Raw genomic sequence first — 24,558 nt, 5'->3', positions numbered from 1 at the left:
ACATTTCTGAACTTTTCTGCTGACAGTCTCCCCCTATCAAAGAGTAACTCCTAGAGTTACTACGAATATTGTATCTAATTCAGCCACTGATAYTGGATTTAAAAAAAACAAAACAATCCAACAACAAAAATCCCCCAACAAAACCCCAACCGCCTAACCACACCTTATGTGCTTCTTGATTTATGTTTTAAAAAAAATGTAAAAAGCTTGACTAGATGATTTATATCACTGCCTCCTTTTTGAAGCTGCCTATCCTTAGATACAACTCCACACAAGGCTGGCAGTAGCCAAAGCTCAAGAACATTCAGAATGTCTCCTTCACTCAGGCTGGCCCCAGAATCTCAGTTAACTACACCTAAAATCACAGGGGATGTAGGGCCTTTAAAGGTCTGGACAATTTAGAGCCTTGAGAGGCTGAGAAATGAAGATTATTTTTTCCCACAACAGCTTTTTTGCTGCTGGGGAAAGAAGCAACTGGAAAGAAATTTACTGCAAAGGGTTACTCGGACATTCAGATTCTGTSTGCAGTATCAGAATTTCTAATTGTATCATATGAGTGGAAGGTGTCCCTGCCTGTAGCAGGGGTCTGGAATTAGATGATCCTCAAAAWCCCTTGCAACCCAAGATATTCTGTGATTCCTGATATTATCAGTTACTTTTCATTCCATGCACATWACTGACTCCTTTGCATCACTGGTCTATTGATCAAGCCAAGAATGGCTGATGCAGCTTTTAYGCCTTACTTCCAAACAGAGCACTCCTCTGCCAGATGCAAAAACCATCTGGCTCACTCCAGTCTAACCCTGGAGAAGGGTAACAAAGCTATCTGCAAATACTAGTCCTCTGCCGGCACAGTACATTTCACTCTGGATTTAGCAGGATTGTACTGAACKGTAACACTGCTCATCTGAAATACCTTCTTTGGGTGATAAATATATTCCAAGGATTTGAGGCCTGCCATGAGATAKGCCAGTTGGCAGCTATGCATCAGCAAAGCAACTGAAATCCCTTCTTGGTTTTGTAACAAAGCTTTTATTGAATCCCTTCTGGAAACCTGTTCGCTGCATGTTTTAGTTCCTGATTTACATGTGTGTAAGTTACACTCAAACACTAAATAATGCCAGGAGAATAACTTAAATACTACTGCCAGCTTACAGCTCTGARCAACTTGATCCAGTGGAAGCCCTGACCATGGCAGGGGTGTTGGAACTAGAGGGTCTCTTCCAACCCAAGATTTTCTATAACTCTATGAAGCAAAAAATTAGTTCCTGTTTAAAGCAAGAAAATGACCTTGAAAGGGGGCTTTTAAAAAGGACTGCTGCCATGGTGTCAAAGTAAACACTTCACCTGCTAATACTAAATAGATAGATAATTTCAGCACTRTAAAACAAAGCATGACTGATATTAAGCTCAATCAAGTCTTAAGAACTCCTTTGGCATTGGTGTCAATAAAGCTGTCTGCAAATCACCCCCTATAAAAATTCCACTCATGGCAGCAGTCTAACAAAAAACATTCCGGTGGCCACCAGCAGGGAAAAGTTACTCTCATTACAGTTGCCCTCACTGTGACTTCTGTCAGATAATAAATTCTGCACTGACAAAATGCACATCAACCAAAATAAGGTACAGCAGCAGAAGTCTGCATTGGCAAAATTACTGCATAAATTATTTGCCACATGAGGAAAGCAGGATTATCAGAAATCCACAGAACCTGCTCTTTCATCACACATCACTTTTCAGCACGAACATCAAAACATGAAAGCATGCCACAGTGATGGACTGGGGGCAGTTTTGAAGAACAGCACAAAAAACCCAGATAAAGTCAAACCTTGATGAGGAGCAGTTGACACTGAAGGTAAGTTGCAGAGAAATCTGCCATCCCTGCCAGTTCTGACTGCAGTTCTCCAAGCCTCTGAAGATCACTGAAGCATGTGAAAAAAAAAAAAAAAAGAAAAAAATAACATTGAGACAGAGGGCAGTTTAATTTAAGCACACTCAGAAGGCAGCGACGACAAAGCCAGCTATTCCTGCTGCCTGCTTTTATTAGAACAAGCACCAGGAACAGCAGCAAAACACACACACACTACAAACCAGTTTGCACCTTGGGACTCGGCATGTCCCTTCTTCTGGGAAGCTGACACCAGCACAGAAGTGAAAACAGTAAGTCTGTCAACCCACATTACTCTGCAGCCCCATGGGAACCATACAGAGCGGCAGTTCCAGATTTAACTTAAAACACTCCAGCCTTCTACAGCAGCTAACGACCCATTTGTGTTACACTGCTGGGAAATCAAAGTATTCATGTTGGCTGGGAAAGGTTGTTTGGAACGTGTCAGGCTCATGCAACCAAGTGTATCTGAAATAGAGCTGCCTTTTTAAGCCAAGCTGCAATCTGATGTACTGGTATTTGCCCAACTAGATGGTGTATGTTGTCTGGYATTTCTTGTAAATTATACATCAATATAAGCAGCTTTTAATATGATAGRAAAAAAATGTCAGTTAATGGAACCCAAAAAGGCTTTAGCTCTCTACTGCTAGCCATGTTTTAGATCCAAAGKGTGCATTAGGAGAACAAAACTAATTTTTGTTAAAGAAGTGAAAATAGGTTGGATGATGTGGTTTCATCATGTCTTTTCTTCTCTACATTTTGCTTTGATCCAAAGTCTATTAAAAATGTCACTTTACTTCCATGTTTCCTACTGTGTTATTATTTTTTTCAGATGATAATTTCCTTTTGTTTATTTTAGATTTATCTTTGCATTTTGGATACAATTCTGAAACTCTGGCTCTGCCAAATCAGAGGGCTGCTAAGCCCTAAAACATTAACAAAAATCCATGAGATTATCTGTACAATATGCAGCCAAAGAAAATCTTTCCTAAGCAGAGATTCATAGAATCATTAACATTGGAAAAGACYTCCAAGATCATTCAGTCCCACCATTAACCCAGCACTGCCAAGCCTACCACAAGTGCCACATCTACATGTYTTTTAAATCCCTCCTGGAAYGGTGAATCCACCACTTCCTTGGGCAGTCCTTTCCAGTGCTTGACCACCCTTTCCATGAAGACATTTTCCTAATATCCAACCTAAATCTCCCTTGGYACAACTTGAAGCTKTTTCCTCTTATTCTCTTGCTTGTTACTCCGGAGAAGAGACCAACCCTCACCTAGTTACAGTCCCTTTCAAGGAGTTATAGAGTGATAAGATCCCCCGTAAGCCCCCTTTTCTCCAGGCTGAACACCCCCAGCTCCCTCAGACACCTTATCAGACCTGTGCTCCAGCCTTTCCCACCTCTGTTCCCCTTCTCTGGGCACACTACAGCACCTCAATGTCTCTCACAGTAAGGGGTTGYGCTTTTATTCAACAACAATGCAACAACAGCCGAGCCAACCTYACACAGATATTCCATTTCATCTTTYTCCAGAGAGCAGAGTGAAGAGGARGCTCCTGGGTGCTTAATTCCCATGTCACAATCCATCACAATACACTAAGAGGGAACAGGTTTTCATCTCTCAGCTAACAGCTAGGCAGATACTCCATTTCCCAGTCTTCTACAGCTCCCGATCCCACTAATTCTATTTCTTCACAAATCTTAAACTGATTTTGACATCTATTCCTCTTCTATAGATGGAGAAACTAAACCACAGACAGATTTCCTAAACAGCCCGTCTGAAATTCCTAAGCACTGCAGACTGATGATTCCCCGCCCAGGCTCTGCAGCTAAAACTCTGAGTCCCAAGTAGATACAAGCTCCACAAGGTCTGTTATTTCCTTGGATGACAATAATGACAGAGGAGCAAGTTATGTCCCATGGCAGAATCCACTGCTGTGAGCTGCTTCTATCCCTTTGCTCTCAGCAGCCAAATCATTGGTGCAGGGAAATCTTGCCCTCTGCAAAATAACCTTTAACACTTGTTTTGGCTTTCTCCAAATCATCCCTTCTCTTAGGGATGGAAAGCAGCAGCCGGTTTAGTATGGTCTCCTGGGGGACAATCTCATCAGGAAAAAAGCCAAGCCAGTAATTTCCATCAACTCAAAAACTGAAAATGGTCATGGCCTGCGAGGTTTCCCAGACCCTCATGCCTGTAAGGTTATGGATGTCTGGCCTAGAGATTACCTTTTCCAAGTGTTTAGTGCACTAAATGCTTAAAGACTGTATTTAAGGCTGGCACAAGGCAGCTGCAAAACAGCTGAGGACAAACCTCACAATTTCCACAGCTGCGTTTTCAGTGAGGAGCACACTGTTTATTCTCTGCTGCAGATGGGTGTGACAGTGATTCACAGCAACATACACACAAGAGAAGGCAGCTATTTTGAAACAATATAAAAAGAATTAAGCTTCTTTKTGGAATTCCATATTCCAAACAAAGCATTTTGGATTGTTTTACTAACTCTGAAAATAAGGCTCTTTAATCTTTCCAAGCTGAGGAATCACATTGAAAGGATGCTTTTCAAGTGTTTTGTTTGTGTAAATCAGTCTAGAGATGAAATAAAGAGGCAGCATAAAACCACACTGAGAAGCAGCATCAGACACCCTTATCTATACAGCAGCAGGTAGCAGCATGCAAAAATGCTGTCTATTCCTGGAAAAACCCTCTGATTTGAAAACTGATGAGGAATGTCCGCATCCCTTGTAAGTGGGACTGACAATGAGACCCCAAAGCAYCAGAATCAGGTTCTCTCCTGCTGAATGAAAGGCCATGGGACCCAGAAAATGCAAGAGCAAAGGGGACAACACCTTTCCCCCCATAAAAATAAAAGAAGAAAACCTTGTGCATGTACATTATAAATAAAATGATCAAAATTACAAGGACACAAAACTGAGAACGACACACAAAGCTGTCACCCATAAACCATAGAAACTGAGACCGTATTCCAGCATAAGAGAACAGTCCAAAAAGAGCACCCTTACCTAACTCTTACCACGCTCTGAGAAGATGCGCCCTCGGCCAAATGTACACTGGTTATTTTGTGGGGCAATGCCAGACCTGAGATCATCAATTTGATTTTAAACAGGTCATGAACACTCTTTTATCACACCAGTCTCTAGTGGAAGGCTCAAGTTCAATTTGCTGGACAGCAGATTACAAATGCGTATTCAGAAGCAAAGCACCTGCATCAGAGAAATTTGGAATCCTAGCCCATCTTTCCATAAACAGGTCAGCTTGCAGCCTTACCGGATAGTAAACTCCAGCAGCTCCTGTATGCCCTGTGGGTCGAGGTGCTGAAAGTTGTAAACTCTCTCCAGGCTCTGATGCAGGAACTGCTGGGAAGGATCTTCATGTGGGGTAATACTGGGAGAGACAGTGGAGGACACCAGCTTTCTACCTGGCAACTAAGCAAGACGGAGCACACACAAACAAAAAAACGAGTAAAGTCTAATGCAAGGAATAACATTGCAAAATGCTGACATATTATTTAACAATAACCAAGAGCTCCAATTCATTTCTCAAATTCAAAATTCATACCAAGGCTTTCAAGTCTGCATCTTTGTTGGCTAATCCTCCCTACTTTACAATCCATTCACAAATAAAATCCTCAGGTTAAACTTCAACATCCCTTTGAGGGAAGGATCTTCCTCATCTATTAACTTTGACAATGTGAAGTCAAGGGAAGTCCAAGACCACACAAATCACCACTTATTTTATGAGCTGTGGMAGGACTTACAGCCAACTTCAATCCCATCCATACTACCATGCAGGAAAAAACATGTAGCAAAGCAGAATGGAACACATTTCATCCATGAATAAACTGTTCAGGTAGAACCACAAGTGAAATGTTGGAAAATGTACAAAGGCCTTTCCCACACACACAGCCAAAGCTACAGGAAACTCCCAGGAATACTGCCCTCCTAGTATTCTTACCTAACCAGCAAACCATGTATTRTTCTCACTCGAGAGTAATAATGTTATAATTTTCCCAAAAATACTACAAAATCCATATTGTAACWATGTAACATTTGTCTCTCCTGCCTTAATGCACATTTCAATATTAATTCCCACGGTGAACAGGAAAAAAGACTTTCAGAATCTAACTGCTACACACATACACAGACATGGAAGAGACCAGCAATATTTCTAATAGAGTGTCAAAGTGCAAACCAAAGTGGTTCAACTTACTCTTAATGGAGGAACCAGATGAGAGAGACTGTCCCGAAGATATGCATAATGTCTGAACGTATGGTCAGAGAACAGGGCAGGCATTGTTGGGCAACTTTTAGCAGCATTAAAAATCAGAACCAGAACAGCAATGTCTATTGAAAATGGATTGTTAAAGAAAAATAAACAACAGCAAAAAGAGCTCCTTGGGGATGGGAAGTTAAAATAACTCAACAACCCTTTCTTTGGTCAGGATTTGTCTAGGAAGTTTTTTATAGTTGGAAAATATTGAGCAAAGCCCAAAGAAACAGCTGTCTGAGCAGATGAAAACCAAGAACAAAGTGCAAACATTACAGGGCGAGCCATACTGRAGAAAGTATGTTACTGCCAACATGGGATGGCTCAGAGGCAACACAAAGGAAAGAAGCCAGGGATCCTGAATGCAGAACATGCACATTAGGTGGAGTTTCACTCTTCCTCCAAGCTTACACTGTGCTCGCCAGTTTGCACCACAGAATCACAGAGGGTTTGGGCTGGAACAGACCACTAGTTCCAAACTCCCTGCCATGGGGTGTACCAGGTGTTTTGCTCAAGTGTTTTGGTACCCAAACATTTAGGGTTGGGTCCCAAGCATAAGTTCTGGTTCAAATTTTCTAAGTATTTTGAAGCAAACAAAGCCACATTTTTAAATACCAGTTTACGCTGGAAACATATATTTCATTTCTGGCTCACAGGCCTGTCATCACTAATAGTCTCTGTAAAACTTGGTGATAAGTCACCTCCATAACATTCTCTAAYGTAATATTCTCTAGTTCCTAGCAGGAAGGTGCATTGAATCAACARCTTTCTCCCCCCTGCAATGTTAGTTTAATTATCAACTCACAGGACAACATCACTCAAATTATTACTAAACCATGTCATTACAGATTCATCTCTCTCCACCTAATTCTAACTCATTTCAATTCTCACAAGGTTTTCATTTAATGTGTATAGGATTTCTGATCGATGGCCTGTGACTGGTAAGAAAAAGAAACAGCTTCTAGAGAAAGGTTCCAGTCCAATGTGTCTCAGCATGCATCAGAAATAATATTATGTTCTGCAATTGCACAGAAGGGAAGCAAGAGAAGAACAACGGAAAAATGCATTTCAAGGGCATCTCCTATTGTTGAGGATAATGGTATATCTTGGGTACTGGAAGAGCTAATACTAATATAAGCACTTCTGATACTCAATTATTTCAAAAAGATGAAAAGTTCAAAGCATTATGGGGATTCAGGTACGGCTGTATTAAGAGATGGTGCTGTTCTATACACTGTACAACACTGAGCATAGCAGAAGTTTTACCTAAAAAGAAAACAGACATGAAAAAACACTTTTCTTATTTAAAAGCTAAAGCATCTTCAAAATTAATGCAAACAAGACAAATGTTTYGCCATCAAAGTGCTCATCTGCAAAGCCTAAACCTTGACAAATTGCTTGATTATTCATCACACCATAAAAAGATGGCCAATTATAGTCCATTGGTATTTAAGAAGATGGCTCCAGCTAACAGTTATTCCAAACTTACTGAGTAACAAAGTGCAAAGGGATTCAGAAACAGCTGTGGGATTGTTTGTCTGTTACAGTWAGAAGCGGTTTAAGAAATATGAGCACCAGGAAATCATGAATAAAATCTACTACAGTCAAAATTATCAACTGGCTTCATGAAGAAAGATACAGGCTGGGTCATCCATGTCTGGTTCYGGAGTGTCAAAGAACGGATGCGTGCTCAGCAGCTCTGGGACTAATGGAAGCACCAAAGTGGGATGCCTGCTTCCCAAGAACTTCAAGCATCTGGAAATACACAGATTGAAATATATCTTAGTCAACAGACATATTTCAAAATACAACATTCTAAAGCATTACTACTTTATGATGCACCAATACTTTGAGAGSGTGTTCAGCAAGAAAATCCTGCTGTCCAAGCTCACTGTTTCTTTACTACTCATTATTTTCATTAATATTTGATAGGATCCAAGAAAACTGAAAGGACAAGCAGTAATAAAATTGTTTTACTTAAACTGTCCACAAAATGCCTAACAGTTGGAGTTATACAATGCAGGAAAAGCTTTTATACTAAAGGTTAACGAATGAGTGTATCGTTTTTTCTTCAGAAATAAGGAAGTTAGGAGGTAAAAACCCCRAACCCCCACAGTACACCAAACTCCAAAAACAATGTACAAAGTATATTGGAAGTCAAAGGAGGCCAAAGCTAACATACATGTTTACAATAACTAAGAATTTAATTTCAAACCATATGTGTGGAGCACCACTCCTTTTGTTGCTTTCATTAAACAACCAAAAAATCTGACACAGAAGTTCCTTCTTTTTGCTTAGAYAGAAAAATTCCCTCTGACAGCACAATGCCACATGGCCAATCCACTTATCACATCTGATACAACCAACTGCTGGTAAATATTACTATTTAACAGAGTGTCAARTAAGCAAAAACTGTTGTGTAGAAGAGGTGAGGTTTTAAATTCAAAGTCAATTTCATCTTTTCTTTGAGTGCTTTGAATGTCTGGAATAGAYGAATATTTCCAGGAGTAGTCATCAGTTCTGGATTCACGTGAAAGTACTGACAAGCAAGAACAGCACAGAGTTTCCACACCAGTCATGAATAAGAGCATATTTACAGAATAACAGGACTGYACATCTGGAATAACTGTTACCTCTGCAAGCTCAGAATTTCCTAGCACTAACAAGTAGACACACAAGGACACTGAACACACTCACTTCCATATGGATTCTCTGTCTGTGGGATACTTGGTCAGGTTTTTCAGCAGCTCCACCAGTGCAAGATGAATGCCTTCTTTAGTGGAAACATTGGTGCAACACAACAGCTCATGAAGTGCTTCTCGAATGTCCCTCGAAGAATCCTAAAATAAAAACCCAACCCAGACACCACTGAGTGCTGAGASAAACGTGCCTACTCACACATTTACTTTAAAGGTGGCAGCTTCTGTTCCTTGGCTGAGTTAATAAAAGAGATCTGTGAAAAGCAGCGCATGTTTCTGRTTACCAAAGCTAAGCACAGATGAAGTGACAGACCAGGCAAATGCTGCAGGGTCTCCTGGTCTGCTCCCGCTATGTGCTTCCTTTACTGGAAGGAAGGGGAACTGCTTCACTGCTGACCTTCTCAAGGTGTTGCACTTTTGCAGTATCAGAACAGAAAGGTGCTGGGTAAGTCAGTAAAACAATTACCAAAGAGGGGYTTAGCATTTTCACAGAAGCCTTTTATCGTTTTCAACACAGGGAGCTCAATTCCACGGGCTTTCAGCCCAGTCACCAGCCTCCAGAGGGTCTAAGAAAGCACTGARGACACGTAGCTGGACAGACTAGATTATTCAGATGAATTAATTTTATTCCTTCTGCCAAAAATCACCTTGGCATTCCATATCCATGTATCATCACATTCCTTGCTATTAGCATTTGTGTGGCACAGCTCGACACAATGTAAAAATTTGACSGAATACAAAAACTGGATGCTTTACAACAGTAGATTTTACTTTTTAAAAATTATAATTTGCTAAGTATCAACAGCTTGTACAAAAGAAGAAAGAGCAATCCTCTTATAAAGTCTTTTAATGACAGCCAAGACACACAAATGATCAAAGGGGTTAGGTGGTCAAAGGCAGACAATGACCAYAGAGAAGACAAACTCTAAGGACTGYAATGAAATGACSACGACATAAAATACTCCAGACTTCTAATAATGGCCACTTGAAAGGTCATACAGAGACAAGCAAGCCACAAGACTATGAAGGGACAGAGATGAGCACAACTCAATAGAAACTSAAGTCAAGGACAACAGGGAAAGCAAAATCCAAAGTCTGATCAGAAAAKCAAGGAGTAGCTGGTAGAGTTATTGTGATAAAGTGAAAGCAGTGGGGGTGAAAACAGAAGTTATCCCCAACACCCAATTGTTCCATCCATATCTACACTGCTGGAACCAATTTAGGCACCAAAGTTAATGGTATTTTCCCACATCCTTAATTTTAGTATACTGCAAGATGAATTTTACAGAAAAGCACTAAGCATCTTTCAGAATCAGATAAATCCATTAAAATGTTACTAATTCTCACATTTAAGCTACGCTAATGCCTGGTGATAATTATGCCAATATAAAACACAATACATGTAGAGTTTATTACACATGGCAAGTCAGCATGGAAGAACTCAACCTAACCAGGCCATTTTCATATCTCAATGCAGAGGTCCCCAGCTTAAACAAATGACAATGACTTGTAAATAATGACAAGAATGTGAGGCACCTAAACCACATTGCTGCATTTGCAAATTCAGATCATATTGCACAGCATTTGTTACAGACTGATAACATAAGTTTAATTAGTTTGCTTCCTCCTGAGGCACAAATGAGAAAAGCAATTGCTGCCCTGGGTCAAGGAAAGAGAAGGTGAGAAGACAGAAACAGTGGATTTCCAGCACCTCCCAAGGTTGACACACTTCCTAAAAAAAGCAGAAACTTGAGTACCACAAGCAGCAGATTAATAAAACAAAAGCCTCAGGGGCTATAGCTCAGCAAATAAATCAGGTCTGGAGGGAAGSAGTTTGACATAGCACCATTCATACAGCCGAAATCTCTTCCTGGATCAGCCWCATCAACCAGGAAGAGCAGCTGACTTGTGCTGTCCCTGAGTCCTRGCTGAGCATCTCCTGGCAGGAGGCTGGCTAGGACAACTCAAAATTATATGACAGAGCGCACTGATGAACACTTTAAACAGCCAGATGAGATCTCAGGCCCAGCTCTGCTGGGTGAACAAAGGTGTAGCCAAAGCAGTTGAGTCAAGGAAGCAGAAAGAAAATGAAACTGCACTCAACCTGAAGTAGTGCAGAGTGCTGGACCACAACACAAGGCAGAAGAAAACACAAGGAGGCAACAGCACAATGATCAACAGAAGAGCTTTTATCTAAAATTTGTCTATTTCAGAAATATTCCATTCGCCTGGGGATTGCAATCTACTAGATTGTAGCTTTTGGCAGTGYTCAAAGAGCCAAAAAGCCCACCAAAAAAGTGAGTTTACTCTTAGAGGAAGGGACTGATTAGCAGTACATAATTAAGAACCCCAAATCAAGCAGGAGAGCAATTCTTCCCCTCCTCAATAATTTCTTACCTCCAAGACAGCTAACACAGTATCCAGTTGGTCCTCCCGCAGCGTGATATTGTGGGAAATTTTCCTCATTGTGTGTATTGACTGCAATCTCACCTCCTCAATTTCATCATTAAACATGTCAACCAAAAAATCCAGGCATTTCTCCGCAAAAGAAGGTGAGGACTGAGCCAACATACACAGGGCTTCAACGGCAGCGATTCGAACCTCTGTTAAAAGAGGAGCAGAGAATTAACTGCAAATTAATTCAAACTGTCTGGTTTGAAAGGACATTCACCCAACCATGAGGTCTAGCACTTCTCAAGGGCTGGGCTAAGGACACGAGATGCTAAGGAAACACTGAGGATAACAGAGCTTAAGCAGGGGCCCAACTGGGGCCCACTTTTCACAGGCAAGTCTTCAAATCAGAAGTCTCCCCTATGTTACAGCCCCTGTTGCTGCCATAAACRTCTGCAAAAGGGACCTGCAGGTGAAAACCAGGTCTCCAACCAATCAATAAATACTGTGTGTTTCATACTGTGTTTTGCAAGCTAGTATTAACCGTGGTATCTTAARCAAACTAATTTAGTTAATTAAACTGTTGTTGTTTTATTCTTCCTGACATTTTAATTGCTTGGAGCTTTCACTGCATTTTTAACTCACTATGTAGCACTTCATGAATTGCCGAAAAGCCCCAGAGAATCAACGTTTTGGCAGTTAACAGAATGAAATTCCTCTGCTTTCTGATTTCAGATTCCTCAAAACAAAGAAAAAAGGTGCCACCTAAATATTAAAAGTATTCAAATTAAAGTAAAAAAAGGACCAGAAAGCACCCTGCGTGTATTTATCTGTAACACATTGCAGGAATTTGAAGAATACCCAGATATAACAAGGTTAAGCAGAGATGAGATTCTCTTCCCTACAATCATCCTCATTAGCTTCTATAACATTTATGTGCTGGGATCATAAAAATGYTAATTAATCTGATGTCTAGCAAATGTTATTTTAAACATACTTCTGTTTTTCACTCAAATTAGCCCAAATTGAAGACATTTGCTTGAACTTGYGTGGAGCTTTCAGGCCTATTGTTCTTAAAGAACGTTTGACTCCCCATGATCCTGATTAAGTGAAAAAAAGCAGAGACAGCAAGACCCCTGCTTGCTCAGTAATGAAGCTTTTGTTACAACTACAAGTCTCTGTGGTCATTAAGACCCAGGTATTAGGAGAAGAGAAACATTCTGCCAATATAGCATTCACAAGCTGACACACTAATTCAGATTTAAGTTACAACATGGAATTCAGGACATGAAGCAGCATTGCCAGCCAGGGAGAGCTCAGCAGAATTTAAAAATGCTGCAGTGGAGAGAGAGAAAGAGATCTACATTATCCACAGATGTGTSTATATTTCAGATTTGTTCATTTTATCCATATTCCTCTCTAGCATCATACTACCACAAGATCTATAGCACATGAAACTGGAGCACATGTTTCACAGGTCCAGAGGCTGAACCAGTGACATATTGTTTACTGTTAAGAAAAAAATAAAAGGTGTACTTTCAAGCTTCATGGAGAATTTAGCTATTGGGRAAACAAGCATTTATTTGAAAAGTCATGGAACAGTAAACCAACTTTTACAGCAATATTTTCATTACTATGGTTTTGTACACTTTAACTTAAGCTTGTCCTTCCAGTATCATTAAAGRCAAATTCAGAAATAAGATTCACAGYTTGGAATTTTCAAAGTTTGCAATTTTCAGGTTTATGCAAATACCAGCCTCAAGTTGTGCTAGTGGAGGTTTAGATTAGATATTAGGGAAAATATTATGGTTGTCAATCATTGGAACAGACTGTGCAGGGAAGCAGTGGAATCACCATCCTTGAAGTGTTCAAAAATCATCTGGATGTGGTACTCAGGGATATGGTTTAGTAGTGGGCTTGGCAGTTAGTGCTGGGTTCGCATTTGGACTCGATGGTCTAAGAGGTCTCTTCCAACCTAAATGATTCTATGATTTTCCTTCCTGCTGGCAAAACACCAATTTTAAACAGCAGCAATGGACTCTCCCAATTTAGAGCCATATGAAACTGTTAAATTTAAGTCAACAACAGCAAAAAATAATCCCAGTGGGTTTCTGCCAAACAGAAGCAACTACTTATAACCATATATGCTACTAAAACTTTACCATTTATAGGAAGCTGTTTGCTTCTGGCTACTCAATTGAACATTTCTATCCAAAATTCTCTGCAACACTACAGTGCCTTTGAAACAACTACCATATTAGAGACCWCAATGATGCTTATTAGCCAACACACATCTCCCCCTTTAGCTATTCCATGGCAAGTTAACACTTACCATACATCTCATCTTCCAGGCCATGAACAAAAGCCCCACAAGCTCCTGATTCAATCAAGTTCACAGCGCCAGTATCGATTTCTTCTTTGGGAGCATCATCTCCCCACTTTCTGCCACTTGAAAACTCCCCAGAGCTGTAGAGYTCTTTGGCTCGTTCATGTGCAGTRCGCTTCCTCTGTCCAAAAAAGTGTTTCAGTTACAACCATGTAARCTTCAAAAGATGATTGAACAAAATACTAACCAGGATCTGAAAACAGACATAGCTGGAGGCTTAGACAYTGACACACATGCAAGTGCTAAGAAAAGCAAACAGTACCTTCTCTTTTATAGCTACTTCTAACTGCCAGTAACTCTTTGTACATTTGATGTAGGACAAGGATAATATCAAATACATTTTATTTAACACATTCTTAGACATCTGTTGTAAAAACAGATAAACTGGGTCAGAGCAAAGGCCCATCTAGTTAAGAAGCCAATAAGTGATCTGCAAAAATRCTATCACTTCGCAGTTCAGCTTGTTAAACTGCAATTAAATACCTGAATGCTATCAATACTATCCAGAGTTCAGCAATGTGTAAAATGGAATATTCATTCAGTGTGCTTGCTAGTCTTTTTCCTTTCCCCCCACACTTTAAATAAAACTATGCAGCATTTTCTTTAAGAGCCTTTAAAAAGCAGCCCACAAAAACCAGCAGCTCTTCACCATTCTTTTGYAGACAGAAAAAAACTAACATAACCTTGAGCATGTTGCTTAAGAAAGGAATGTTACTGAAAAATTTTGCTCACAGAACTGAGTAACTTTTAGCTACTYGTATCTCTTGAAATGTCAATGTTTTTTGATCAGTTCTTGCAGGATGTTTCCATGAGCTTGCTCCTAGAACTAGGATGCAGTCTSCCTATACACAATCAACAAAGCTTTTAGCCTAAAAACTATCAGAACACCACAAACATTTACCTCTCAACGTCTACCAACCAGCGTTTACCTCTGYTGTAGAACCTGAATAGCCTAGAGCTATTTCTTACATGCTTGGCTAATGAAATCTCAAACTAGCAATTGCTTCATTGACTTCAATCAAAAACAAGATGTGTCATCATCAATTAACTCTCAGCAGCCCTCAGGCAAGGACAAGGTAAACAAGCACACTCAACAKTAACATACCTCTTGTGCAATTTTAGTACCTACACACAGGAGAACAAACCCAAACAGTTACATACCCTCAGATCTGACATGAGCTTCTTGTCAAGGGTCTGCTCCAAGAAATGGGAGCTAACTTGTTGCATAGAACCCTAAAGAAAGAAACATTAAAAGGAAGAAACATTAAAAGGAAGAAACAGGGTTATTCTAAATTGCACCATGTTAATTCCTGACTCATCCCAAAACGGCATCCAATCTTATCTAGTCATTCTAATAGCTTTATGCAATGCCTGACACTACTGTATATTAGAGTCTAAAGAAGTGAACTTAAAAGAGTTAAAACATCTCATTTTCCCACCAAGGTTAATAAGGCTTTTCTTGAGTTCAGCTGGTTCACATGTCCTATGGTAGAGAAATAGGGACAGGGAATTATGACAAGGATTTGTTTTTTCCTTTAATGCTCAACCATCTACTCTGAAGGAAAGATACACCCCATATGTCAGCTGAAAAACTGTTGGGTTTCTTCAACATCTCTCATTTCTTTCACCTCAGAATTTTGTGAGAAATGTCCCTATACAGTTTTAAATATCCTCCATTTTTTTTTCAAATATATATGAAAAGTMAAGTAAGTCAAGATGAACTATTCTCTGCCAGAGAAGAAAAGRATGAAACTTACCAATAACTTAGCAGCTTGTACTCTAACAACCCAGGAACCATCACTAACCATATGGCAAATTTTTCCAAAGGCATCATCRACCAAGCGAATTTCTTCATTTGAAGAAGGAATTGGGACAATGCTGACATAGAAAAATCAGTTTGTTGGTTGTATTCCATACTGGATGGCATCAATGAGAAACAGCTATGCTGAATTTCTATGAATACGCAACAAATACCAGGAACCAAAACTTCATCGCATCAGTGCACTCTGATCAGGCATCAGACATCTGCATGCATCAGTTTTACAACAGCTTCTCCTCAGACCTACTAGCACAAAACTCTCAGGATTAGGATGATTACTTTGCCAGTACTTTGAGGACACTGCATGCAGGACATACCTTTCAGGGTAAAGTTGACTGAGGACCCAAATCAGCTGAACTGCAGCACTGCGCACTTGCTCATAATCATCTGCCAGCAGCTTGCASGCCTGAAAGCAGATTCATAGTCCAATATACCTGAAACATCTCCACCTGAGCTGTCATTCACCTCCCACAGTGTAATCAGCACCCTTACCACAAAACAGTTAGGACAGATTAAAAATCAAGATGAATCCACTCTTCCCTTCCACTTCCTAGTATTTCCAAGTTCAATCAAGCAGACYAGTCCTAATCAAGTCAATCAGGCACACACTGTTAAATTCCAGAACTGCCTGTACTATGCAGGAAGGATGAAATGTAAGTCTGCAACAGAACTGATTTGATGCAGGCTGCAGCCAAACAGCCTTACTGATATAACAAACATAGGCTTCATGGGTACCCTCCAATGAGCAAGGGTTTAAGATTTCTGGACTATTTAAGACTTCAGGACTATGATTACCAGATGATAGTAATGACTTCATCATGCCTTGCCCTTCCCATGATCACCTCCCCAATAAGCAATACATAATAAAGCATATGCTTTAGTGCATTTAAGTTCAATGGATGCAAAATATCCTTTTTTTCCACTATACTAGGATAATAAGGAATATCTGCAATCAAAATGCAAAATACTCCTCCTCTGCTCAGTGCCCTCCCCCTCACAAAACACACTGACACAGAAGTTAAATAAAAAGATACACAAACAAGTACAAAACAAATACAAGCTATTTTACCTGACCATAAATAGCTTGTTGTAATTTTAATCCTCTTTCATGAAGCTGCAGCTACAGGGAAAAAAAGACAACACAAGAAAGTATAAGTATAGCTTTAAGGGACACAGACTAAGTTTTCACCACTGTTTTTCTGCTTTGAGTAAACTTAGCTGCTTGCATTTCTTGACTGCTGCTATAATTAAAATACTGCATCTTGACCATAAGTATTTTAAATCATATCCTTGACTTGAGCATTTTTTTTAGCTCCAGAGTCATGCATATTTGGATTAGGGAAATAAAATTCATACCAAGAGACTGTCTGTCCATTCTCCCAACCTTCAAATAATTTTTTAGTGTTAGCCATATTCAACCACAATTAAAAGAGATGTAGGAATCCTCAAAATAATTACTTTAGTACCATTCCTATCCATCCATACCATGGATCCAAAAGTAGTATTGCCAATGAGTTTCCATGTCCTGTAAATCTTTCTATTACTGAACCACAGGAATACCGAAGTGTCCTACATTATTCCTTTTTAGAATAACACAGTGTCATGAATCTGCCTTATACACAAAGGAATAGTATCTGGCTAAACACAGTCAACAAGAAACATTTTCTTTTCTATATTCTTCAATGTACAACACACAATTAAAGGAAAAAACCCACAAACACAGTAGCAAGAAAAACAATTATCAGGAACACTGAAAAGTGGTTAGTGACCCTGAATTCATACGGGATGTTCCCATATTCCAAACACCAGAAGGAGTTTCCTTTGTGCTATAAACTCAAGATCATAAATCTTGCTGTAGACACAATTATAAAAGTTGTGCAAATTTAAAAAAATTGTACCAACAAAAATTGGAATGAGATGAGGTCTACATTGGGTATTTGGAAAAAATTCTGCATGGAAAGGGTTGTCAAGCACTGACAAGCACTGTCAAGCACTGACATAGAGGGATTTCAAAGACATGTTGATGTGGCTCTTAGGGACAGAGTTTAGTGCTGGGTTAAAAGTTGGACTCAATGATCTTAAGGGTCTTTTCCAATCTAAATGATTCTATGATGCTGTGAATGATAAGTACAATGTCCAGCAGAGGGAGATTTCAGAGAGATTCAAGAGCAATCTGATCTTCTCAAATGCATCTTTCTTCTTTCTTTGGAGCTCAATAAAATTAATTCATGATCCCTGCTGACCATGACATTAGATGGAGCATTGTTAAAATTTTAAAGATAATAGAAAAACTTGGGTAGCCCCATAAACTCACAGACAACTSACATTAAGCAATATTTTGAAATGCATGGTCTTTGCTTGCATTTCTGCAAAGCTAAAAGCTTCTGAAGGGTTGCCACACAAAAAACTAGTGCATCTCACTAACAGTTAGAGAATGCTAATGAACGTAACCATGAAGCAAAACATAAATGTTGCTTTAAAACAAACAAAATTCTTTCTCAACTTATCATACAGGTTTTCTGTCATAAGCAGCTACCTACTGCATTTTGGAACACTAGAGGCTTATTGTAGTTCTGGTAATCAATGCTAAGTCAAAAAATAAATTTGTTACTAGAAGAGCCTATACACACTCTAAAGAATGAGAAAATTGAAAAGCTTCTTTAGCTACAGCTGAAACAAAAGTTATGAACCACTCAGCTGAAACAGAAGTTATGAATCACCTTTGAGATCTCATATTACTCTCATATGTCAAGACCTAGGCTATTTTTCCAGGGAATTTTGATACATTAAACAGATTTTTACGAAGTTAATTAAAATAATCTCTAAACCAAATCTCTTTGGATTAGTGTGCAGTCCCCTATCAACTTCTTTATACAACCCCAAACCATTTCTTCCACTGTATCAGCAACACTTACCATGGCTTTTATAGCTGCAGTCCTAACACGAGGATCCTGATCATTAAAGTGATCTCCTATTATCTTCTGGACATCTTTGGCTGCCTGGCTTTCAGCCTCTTTTGCAACACCTTTTTCCACTGGGCCAAGACAACCAATTAACTGAAGACACTTATTCCTTACACCATGAGAAGAATCTGTCAGATGCTGGGGAACAAGAGGAAAGCAGATGTAACAGGATTCTTATTGTCCTTTGACCTCTTTGATACATCATACTATGTTTCCTAGGTGTTATTAATGTTAGTAATGTTAAACAGTTGTTTGTTGAGAAAAATGAAGTAATGTAAATAGTGACTACCTTTTTTTTCTTAATTGGCAGTGACAAAAGTTCCCTGCWCCAGGGCAGCTCCTTACCTTGCATGCTACCTCCACCAGCCTCATCCTGACAGATGGATTCTCTGGGAGTTTTGTGCCAATCACTAACAGCGTGTCCAGCAGCTGAGCAAGGACTTGGTGAGATTCTGCAAAACAAAACAGTGAAGGCTATGTACTRCTTTACTGAACTCGTACCAGCTACAGGACTACAGACTGATGGAGGTTTGAAGGCCATCCTGAAACCTTCTTTCAAGGCCTGAACAAGCCCAGTTCCCTCASCTATTCCTCACACATCACTCCACCACCACCTCAGTCACTCTGCTGAACCCACCCAACCTCACCAGCACTAATCTGGCACTGGGGAACCTAAAACTGGATAAGATATTCCAGATATGGCCTAACCAGTCTTTTGACCTGCTGGCTACAYTCCTCCTGATARAGCTTGRYGAGCTGGCCTCTAGCCTGGTACAAAAAAAACCTGTTCTTCAAACACATTTCCATTTTCAGCAAGACTGTGCTGTAGAGCAGAGAACTTCAGAACCTACAGTTCACACATGGAGATACAAAAGCAAACTTTGCTCTCCTTCAGAACAAAGATATACAGCGGACAGGTCAGAGGAACATTTTTCTCCTCCTCAGAACATAGTATTGTCTGACATCATTCACAAGAACAGAAAATAAATACTCTGACCAGCAATTCCCAACCATACAGCTCAGATGTAAGGCCTTACCACTGTCCCAAATGCTTCAACAGCATGATTCCACCTTCATCTCAAGCGSCACCTCAGAAGTGAGACTTACTCTCATTTTGCAGTGTGTTAATGGCATCATCCACAATGCAGTCTGGGGAAAATCCTGCAGTCTTTGACAACAACCCCAGCAAGGATGCAATCTTCAGTCTTACAGAGGCATCATTCTCCTGGAAGGAAACAACAACCAAAAACCCCCCAACACATCAAGGTTAAAGAAYAAATAACTTACCAGCATATATTACCTGCATACATCTACTCATTTAAGTAACAGCAAATGCTGGCATGGGTGACAATTATATAAGTAAGCTTCACCAATTAATACTTCTATAAAATTAATTTCAAAAGTTCATGYATTTAAAARMWTTAATTTATWAATATTTTATTKCTACAGACTCAKGCACACARGACTTCTGGTCATAATTGGAAGYTYCCTCWTCYACTGTATTGCCAAGGATASCYAATACAGGGYAGAAAGACAAAAAGTCATCTGGATRTCATAMTTAGATCTTACCAAGCATTTGTGCAACRCTGAACAACAAGGTGTAGAAATATYRTAATAACAAWTATTGCATCTTTCAACAAGAAATTTTACAATTACAACTTTACATCTTTCAAGGGTTTGAGAGAGACTTCAGTGCCACACACAGCCTCCAAGTGACAAGTGTGACATCCAAGGGAGTAGTTCCTTTCTCCACTAAACTGGGAAGCATTTTCTATTTTAGGGTTGAAGTTATGTGTTTGAACAATGGATACTGTCATCAGGACTGCCCTACCAAAATGGATAGGGATGAAGGAGCAGGAGGCTGCAGCACCATCTTAAACAATGACACTACAAACAAACAAACCATCACGTAACCTCCAGCTTTCAAGGTCAGGTTTCTGGATGATCAGGAAAAGTGCAAGTGTTGCAGAGATACTAAGAAACAAGTTAATTTGGAAGTTTTGTCTTTAATAATGTTAGCTACAATAGTTTTAAAAGCAGTATTTCTAAAAGCTGGATTTTCTAACAGATTATGCTCTTTCCACTGATCTCATCTGCAGGTTCACGAGTCTCTCTTGTAATACAGGCTACAAAACAAACTTGAAGCACAAACAATGTGTTATGTGACCAGGAACTTTGTATTTCACAGAATCACAGAATTATTGATGTTGGAAAAGACCTCTAAGATCATTGAGCGCAACCTTCAACCCAGAACTGCCAAAGCCAACACTAAATCGTGTCCCCAAGTGTCACATCTACAAGTCTTTGAAATACCTTCAGGGATGGTGACTCAGCCACTGCCCTGGGCAGCCTGTTACAGTGCTTGACAAGCTTTTCAATGTGGGTATTTTTCCAAATATCCAATCTAAACCTCCTTGGTGCAACCTCAGGCTGTTTTCTCTTCCTGCCACTTGTTAAATGAAGAAAAGCCTGATACCTGACAGTTCTCTTAATATATTAGATATTAGGAAGAAATTCTTTCCTGTGAGAGTGRTGAGGCACTGGCACAAGTCACCCAGAGAAGTTACAGMTGCYCCATCCCTTGAAGTGCTCACRGCCASGCTGGATGAGGCTTTGAACAAAGTGGTCCAGTTGAAGGTGYCCCTGACCATAATAGAGAGTTGSAACTAGATGGTCTTYAAKGTCCTTTCCAASCCATAGCATTCTATGATTTTAAAAGTGCTTTTTTYACACAGCACAAGCAATAGTTAAAATGTTTCTCCACTGCCAGAGGAAACTAAGAATGASGTAAGGAAACATCAGTCAGGAAAGATTCAGATAAAGTTGAAAAGGCTCTGGACAGCCAGGCTCCCTGGAAAACCTGACATGTCTTTTATTCCTTGTCAAGTTATCTTCCACAYAGGCCATGTGCAGGGATAACACTGCCACAGTCTTGTCACAGGCTCCTGAAACCATCAGCAGAGGGACCAAGTAACACCATCAGATATCATCTGGGTAAAGGGCTACRGTCGTTCACTCTCAGCCCAGGCTCTTGGCAACTGAGTCAGCAACACAGGAGCCTGTGTACCCCTGTCCCACATCCCACACCAAGAAAACCAGACCAGAAGGAGCAAGCATGCTTGGCTCCCAGCTTCACCACCTTGTAATAATGCTCCAGCAGGATCCTGACAACCCCTTCCACACTCTCCACTTCCACGGGCTTCCTGGCGAACTGGAGCAGGTACTGCAGGGCATCTGCAGGCGAGGTGGCTTTGCACAGGTCGACATGAAGCGCTGCTGACTTGCTGGGCTTGGTCAGCCGCAGCTTCTTAGTGGACAGGTCCTCATGCTGCTGCTGTGGGCAGAGGGACACGGCTCAGAAACACAACAAATCCAGACCCACTCCTTCCCAGACTGAATATGGGGAGGCCTAAGGAAGCTCCTGTGTCCCACGGCAGTCACTAGCCTCTCCCTCGCCTGTCTCAGAAAGAAACACATCCCCCAGACCACTGTGGCTGTTACTGTTCTGCCCAGGTACTCCCTATCCTCGGGAAACACAGCCTCTCCCCACCCTAAGCTAGGTCAAATCCTGCTGCTTCAAATACCAAAATCCAACAGAGGGAAAATACGACTTCTCCTCCTCCCACCGGCCTGGAGTAGCCCAGAAACTTGCTCTAGTTCCTTCCCCAAWCCCGGCCTAGAGGATGCCTCATCTTCCCTGCAGCAGTCGCAGCCCAACCCAAGTTACAGATTCACAGAATGGGTCTGGATGGAAGGAACCACAGTGGATCATCTGGTCCAAGCTCCCTGCTCAAGCAAGGCCATTCTAGAGCACATTGCACAGGACACTATCCGGACGGTCTCTGAGTATCTCCAGTGACAGAGACTCCACCATCTCTCTTCCTCCCCGCCCTGAGGGACGCACCCTCCCCCTCCCGCACACTTCTTCCCTCCGGGCAGCTCCAGCCTCCCTAAACTCGAAGCCGACCCATCCCGCACCTCTCCAACCCCTCATGGGCCGCCCCAGGCCCGACGCGGGGCRGGCGGTGGGCGCTCCCAGACTCGGCCCCAGGCTGGGCCGGCCGATTTCCCCACACCTCCGCCTCACCCGCCGACACCTCCCGCYGCACGGCAGAGCTCGGAGGCATCCATCCCGGCCCAGCGGGAAGGCGTTACCTGGACCACCTTGGTGAACTCCTCATACACCCGCTTCTTCAGGTGCGCCGCCATGACACCGCCCGCAACCCGGAAGAGGAGCCATAGAGGGGCCACAGGGCGGGGCCAGGGGCGCATCCTCTCTTTCCGCCCGGAGGCCGCACTCGATGGTCCGGCGGCCTCCCGTTGCCATGGGGACGCGGACCCAAGATGGTGGCCGTGGCTCGGCCCGCCCCCGCAGCCGGATCCAGCCAGGGCGTGTGCCCCRCGCTGTTTAGGCTGTATAAAAAGGTATAAATGACATGGTTTGTTGTTGTGTTAGACACTCAGGAAAGATTAGTCGGGCCTTCACACGTGTCTCCTTGGAGAAGAGGGGAAGGAGGCGCCGGCACTGAGGAGCCGCCCAGGAGACCTGTGCCCGATTAGGTGACAGGGGACACTGCCTGTGGCACTGCGTGGCCAGARGTAGCCAGAAGTGGCCACAGTTTGGTCACGTCTTAGGGTCAAGGGGATTTGGAAGGGGCTGACTCAGAGAATCACAGAATTTCTCCCCACCTCCCACTCGCAACTTTTCCACTTATTTCTACTTTTTAAGCAAGCAAWGAAACTAATGTTCATTGGACCTAAATTACATAATTCTCTTAATTCATTAGTACTCTGTCCTCTATTGGTTATTTATTCTTGCATTTCATGCTCGTTAGTCCAYATTATTCAGTCTTTTTATTATCTTTTTCCCAAGTAGGGAGTTTTCCAGCACATACTTAAGAGTATATGTCAGTCTGTTTTTATCTTCTTGTTTTTCCAAAATGCCCCTGTAGTCTACAAGTCCTGCATTTCTTGCATCCAATTTCAGAAATACATCACTCTCCCACAGGTTTTGTTCATCGAAGCATGTCAGGGTTAGTTTAGCAAAACTTAAAGTTTCAGTGATTTTCCCAATCACTTTGTAACAATAAAAGACTGTGTAAAGAAACGTAGCCACGTGCTGGCTAAAAGTGACTTAAGACTGATACAATGCTTATGAATAATATGCTGCTTATGATTAGTTAAAATAATTAAAATAATTAGAAAAGTTATTTCCATCAGAAACACAGAATCACTAAAGTAAAAAAAAATCTCTAAGATCATCAAGGCCAACCATTAATGCTGCACTGCCAAGCCCGCCACTAAACTCTGTCCCCAGGTGCCACATCCACACATTWTCTGAGCACTTCYAKGGATGGTGACYCGACCAATTGCTTGGGCATCCTCTTCCAATGCCTGACCACCCTTTTGGTTAATAAATTTTCCTGATTATTTTCCTGGCACAACTTAAGGCCATTTCCTCATGTCCTGTCCCTCACCTGGCTACACCCTCCTTTCAGGGGGTTGTAGGGAGCAATAAGGTCCCCCCAAGCCTCCTTTTCTTTGGGATAAACACCCCCAACTCCTTCAGGCAGTCGTCATCCACCCATGAGCCCTTCCCCAGCTCTGTTGCCCCTCTCTAGGCACATTCCAGGGCCTCAGTGCCCTTCAAAGGAGTGAGAGGCCCCGAACTGAACACAGGATTTATGTGTGTGCCAATTAAAGTTTCTCATGGCAGCAGTCCKATAAACTTAGGAGATTGGTTGGTGTGAGGCTTTAACTACCCTATAGTAAGATTGTTTCCTCCTAATATCTAATTTTCATCTACCTTGTTGTGACTTAAACCAGTTTCCCCATCCTTAGTATGATCAAACTGTAACAGATCTCTTCAAAGCAGCCTTTTTTGTCTATTGGGAGGCCTCCTCAGTCTCTCTTCTTCCAGGCTGAGTGCCACCAGCCACGTGGTTATGATCAAAAGAGCCTGCTTTCTAAACATTTTTGTGCTCTTAGACACTGGCTTTGTCTGTTCTTACCAAGGTTATGAATGTGGGAGATCTCAGAGTCCCTTCACACCTTCTGCAGAACTGCCCTGCAGTCGATGGAGTGACTCCTTGCTGTCACTGTGGGGAAGGTCCATGCTAGGAT

At 41.3% G+C, this 24,558-nt stretch overlaps 1 protein-coding gene across 2 annotated transcripts in view; it reads right to left on the bottom strand.

Annotated features, from left to right (window-relative positions):
* The window catches only part of INTS4 (integrator complex subunit 4), a 32,902-nt gene extending 10,239 nt beyond the window's left edge, over positions 1–22,663 (bottom strand). Inside the window, exons 1-16 of one of the 2 annotated variants that reach the window (XM_057377709.1) lie at positions 22,591–22,663; positions 21,575–21,766; positions 19,543–19,660; positions 18,781–18,887; positions 18,388–18,573; positions 16,542–16,592; positions 15,790–15,878; positions 15,411–15,531; positions 14,815–14,886; positions 13,600–13,774; positions 11,274–11,479; positions 8,875–9,017; positions 7,817–7,932; positions 6,121–6,254; positions 5,179–5,336; positions 1,829–1,922 (exon numbers count right to left, since the gene is read on the bottom strand). In XM_057377709.1, the coding sequence (XP_057233692.1) occupies positions 1,829–1,922; positions 5,179–5,336; positions 6,121–6,254; positions 7,817–7,932; positions 8,875–9,017; positions 11,274–11,479; positions 13,600–13,774; positions 14,815–14,886; positions 15,411–15,531; positions 15,790–15,878; positions 16,542–16,592; positions 18,388–18,573; positions 18,781–18,887; positions 19,543–19,660; positions 21,575–21,766; positions 22,591–22,644 (2,016 nt within the window). In that variant the 5' untranslated portion in view covers positions 22,645–22,663. Of the gene's footprint in view, positions 1–1,828; positions 1,923–5,178; positions 5,337–6,120; positions 6,255–7,816; positions 7,933–8,874; positions 9,018–11,273; positions 11,480–13,599; positions 13,775–14,814; positions 14,887–15,410; positions 15,532–15,789; positions 15,879–16,541; positions 16,593–18,387; positions 18,574–18,780; positions 18,888–19,542; positions 19,661–21,574; positions 21,770–22,590 lie in introns of both variants that reach the window. The other variant, XM_057377708.1, reaches the window with a different exon arrangement.
* Between the last annotated feature and the right edge of the window lie 1,895 nt (positions 22,664–24,558).

Source organism: Malurus melanocephalus, unplaced genomic scaffold (assembly GCF_030028575.1).
Source record: "Malurus melanocephalus ecotype Western Australia unplaced genomic scaffold, MMel_1.1 scaffold_322, whole genome shotgun sequence".
Classification (NCBI taxonomy): domain Eukaryota; kingdom Metazoa; phylum Chordata; class Aves; order Passeriformes; family Maluridae; genus Malurus; species Malurus melanocephalus.
This window is presented reverse-complemented; position numbering and strand designations above follow the sequence as displayed.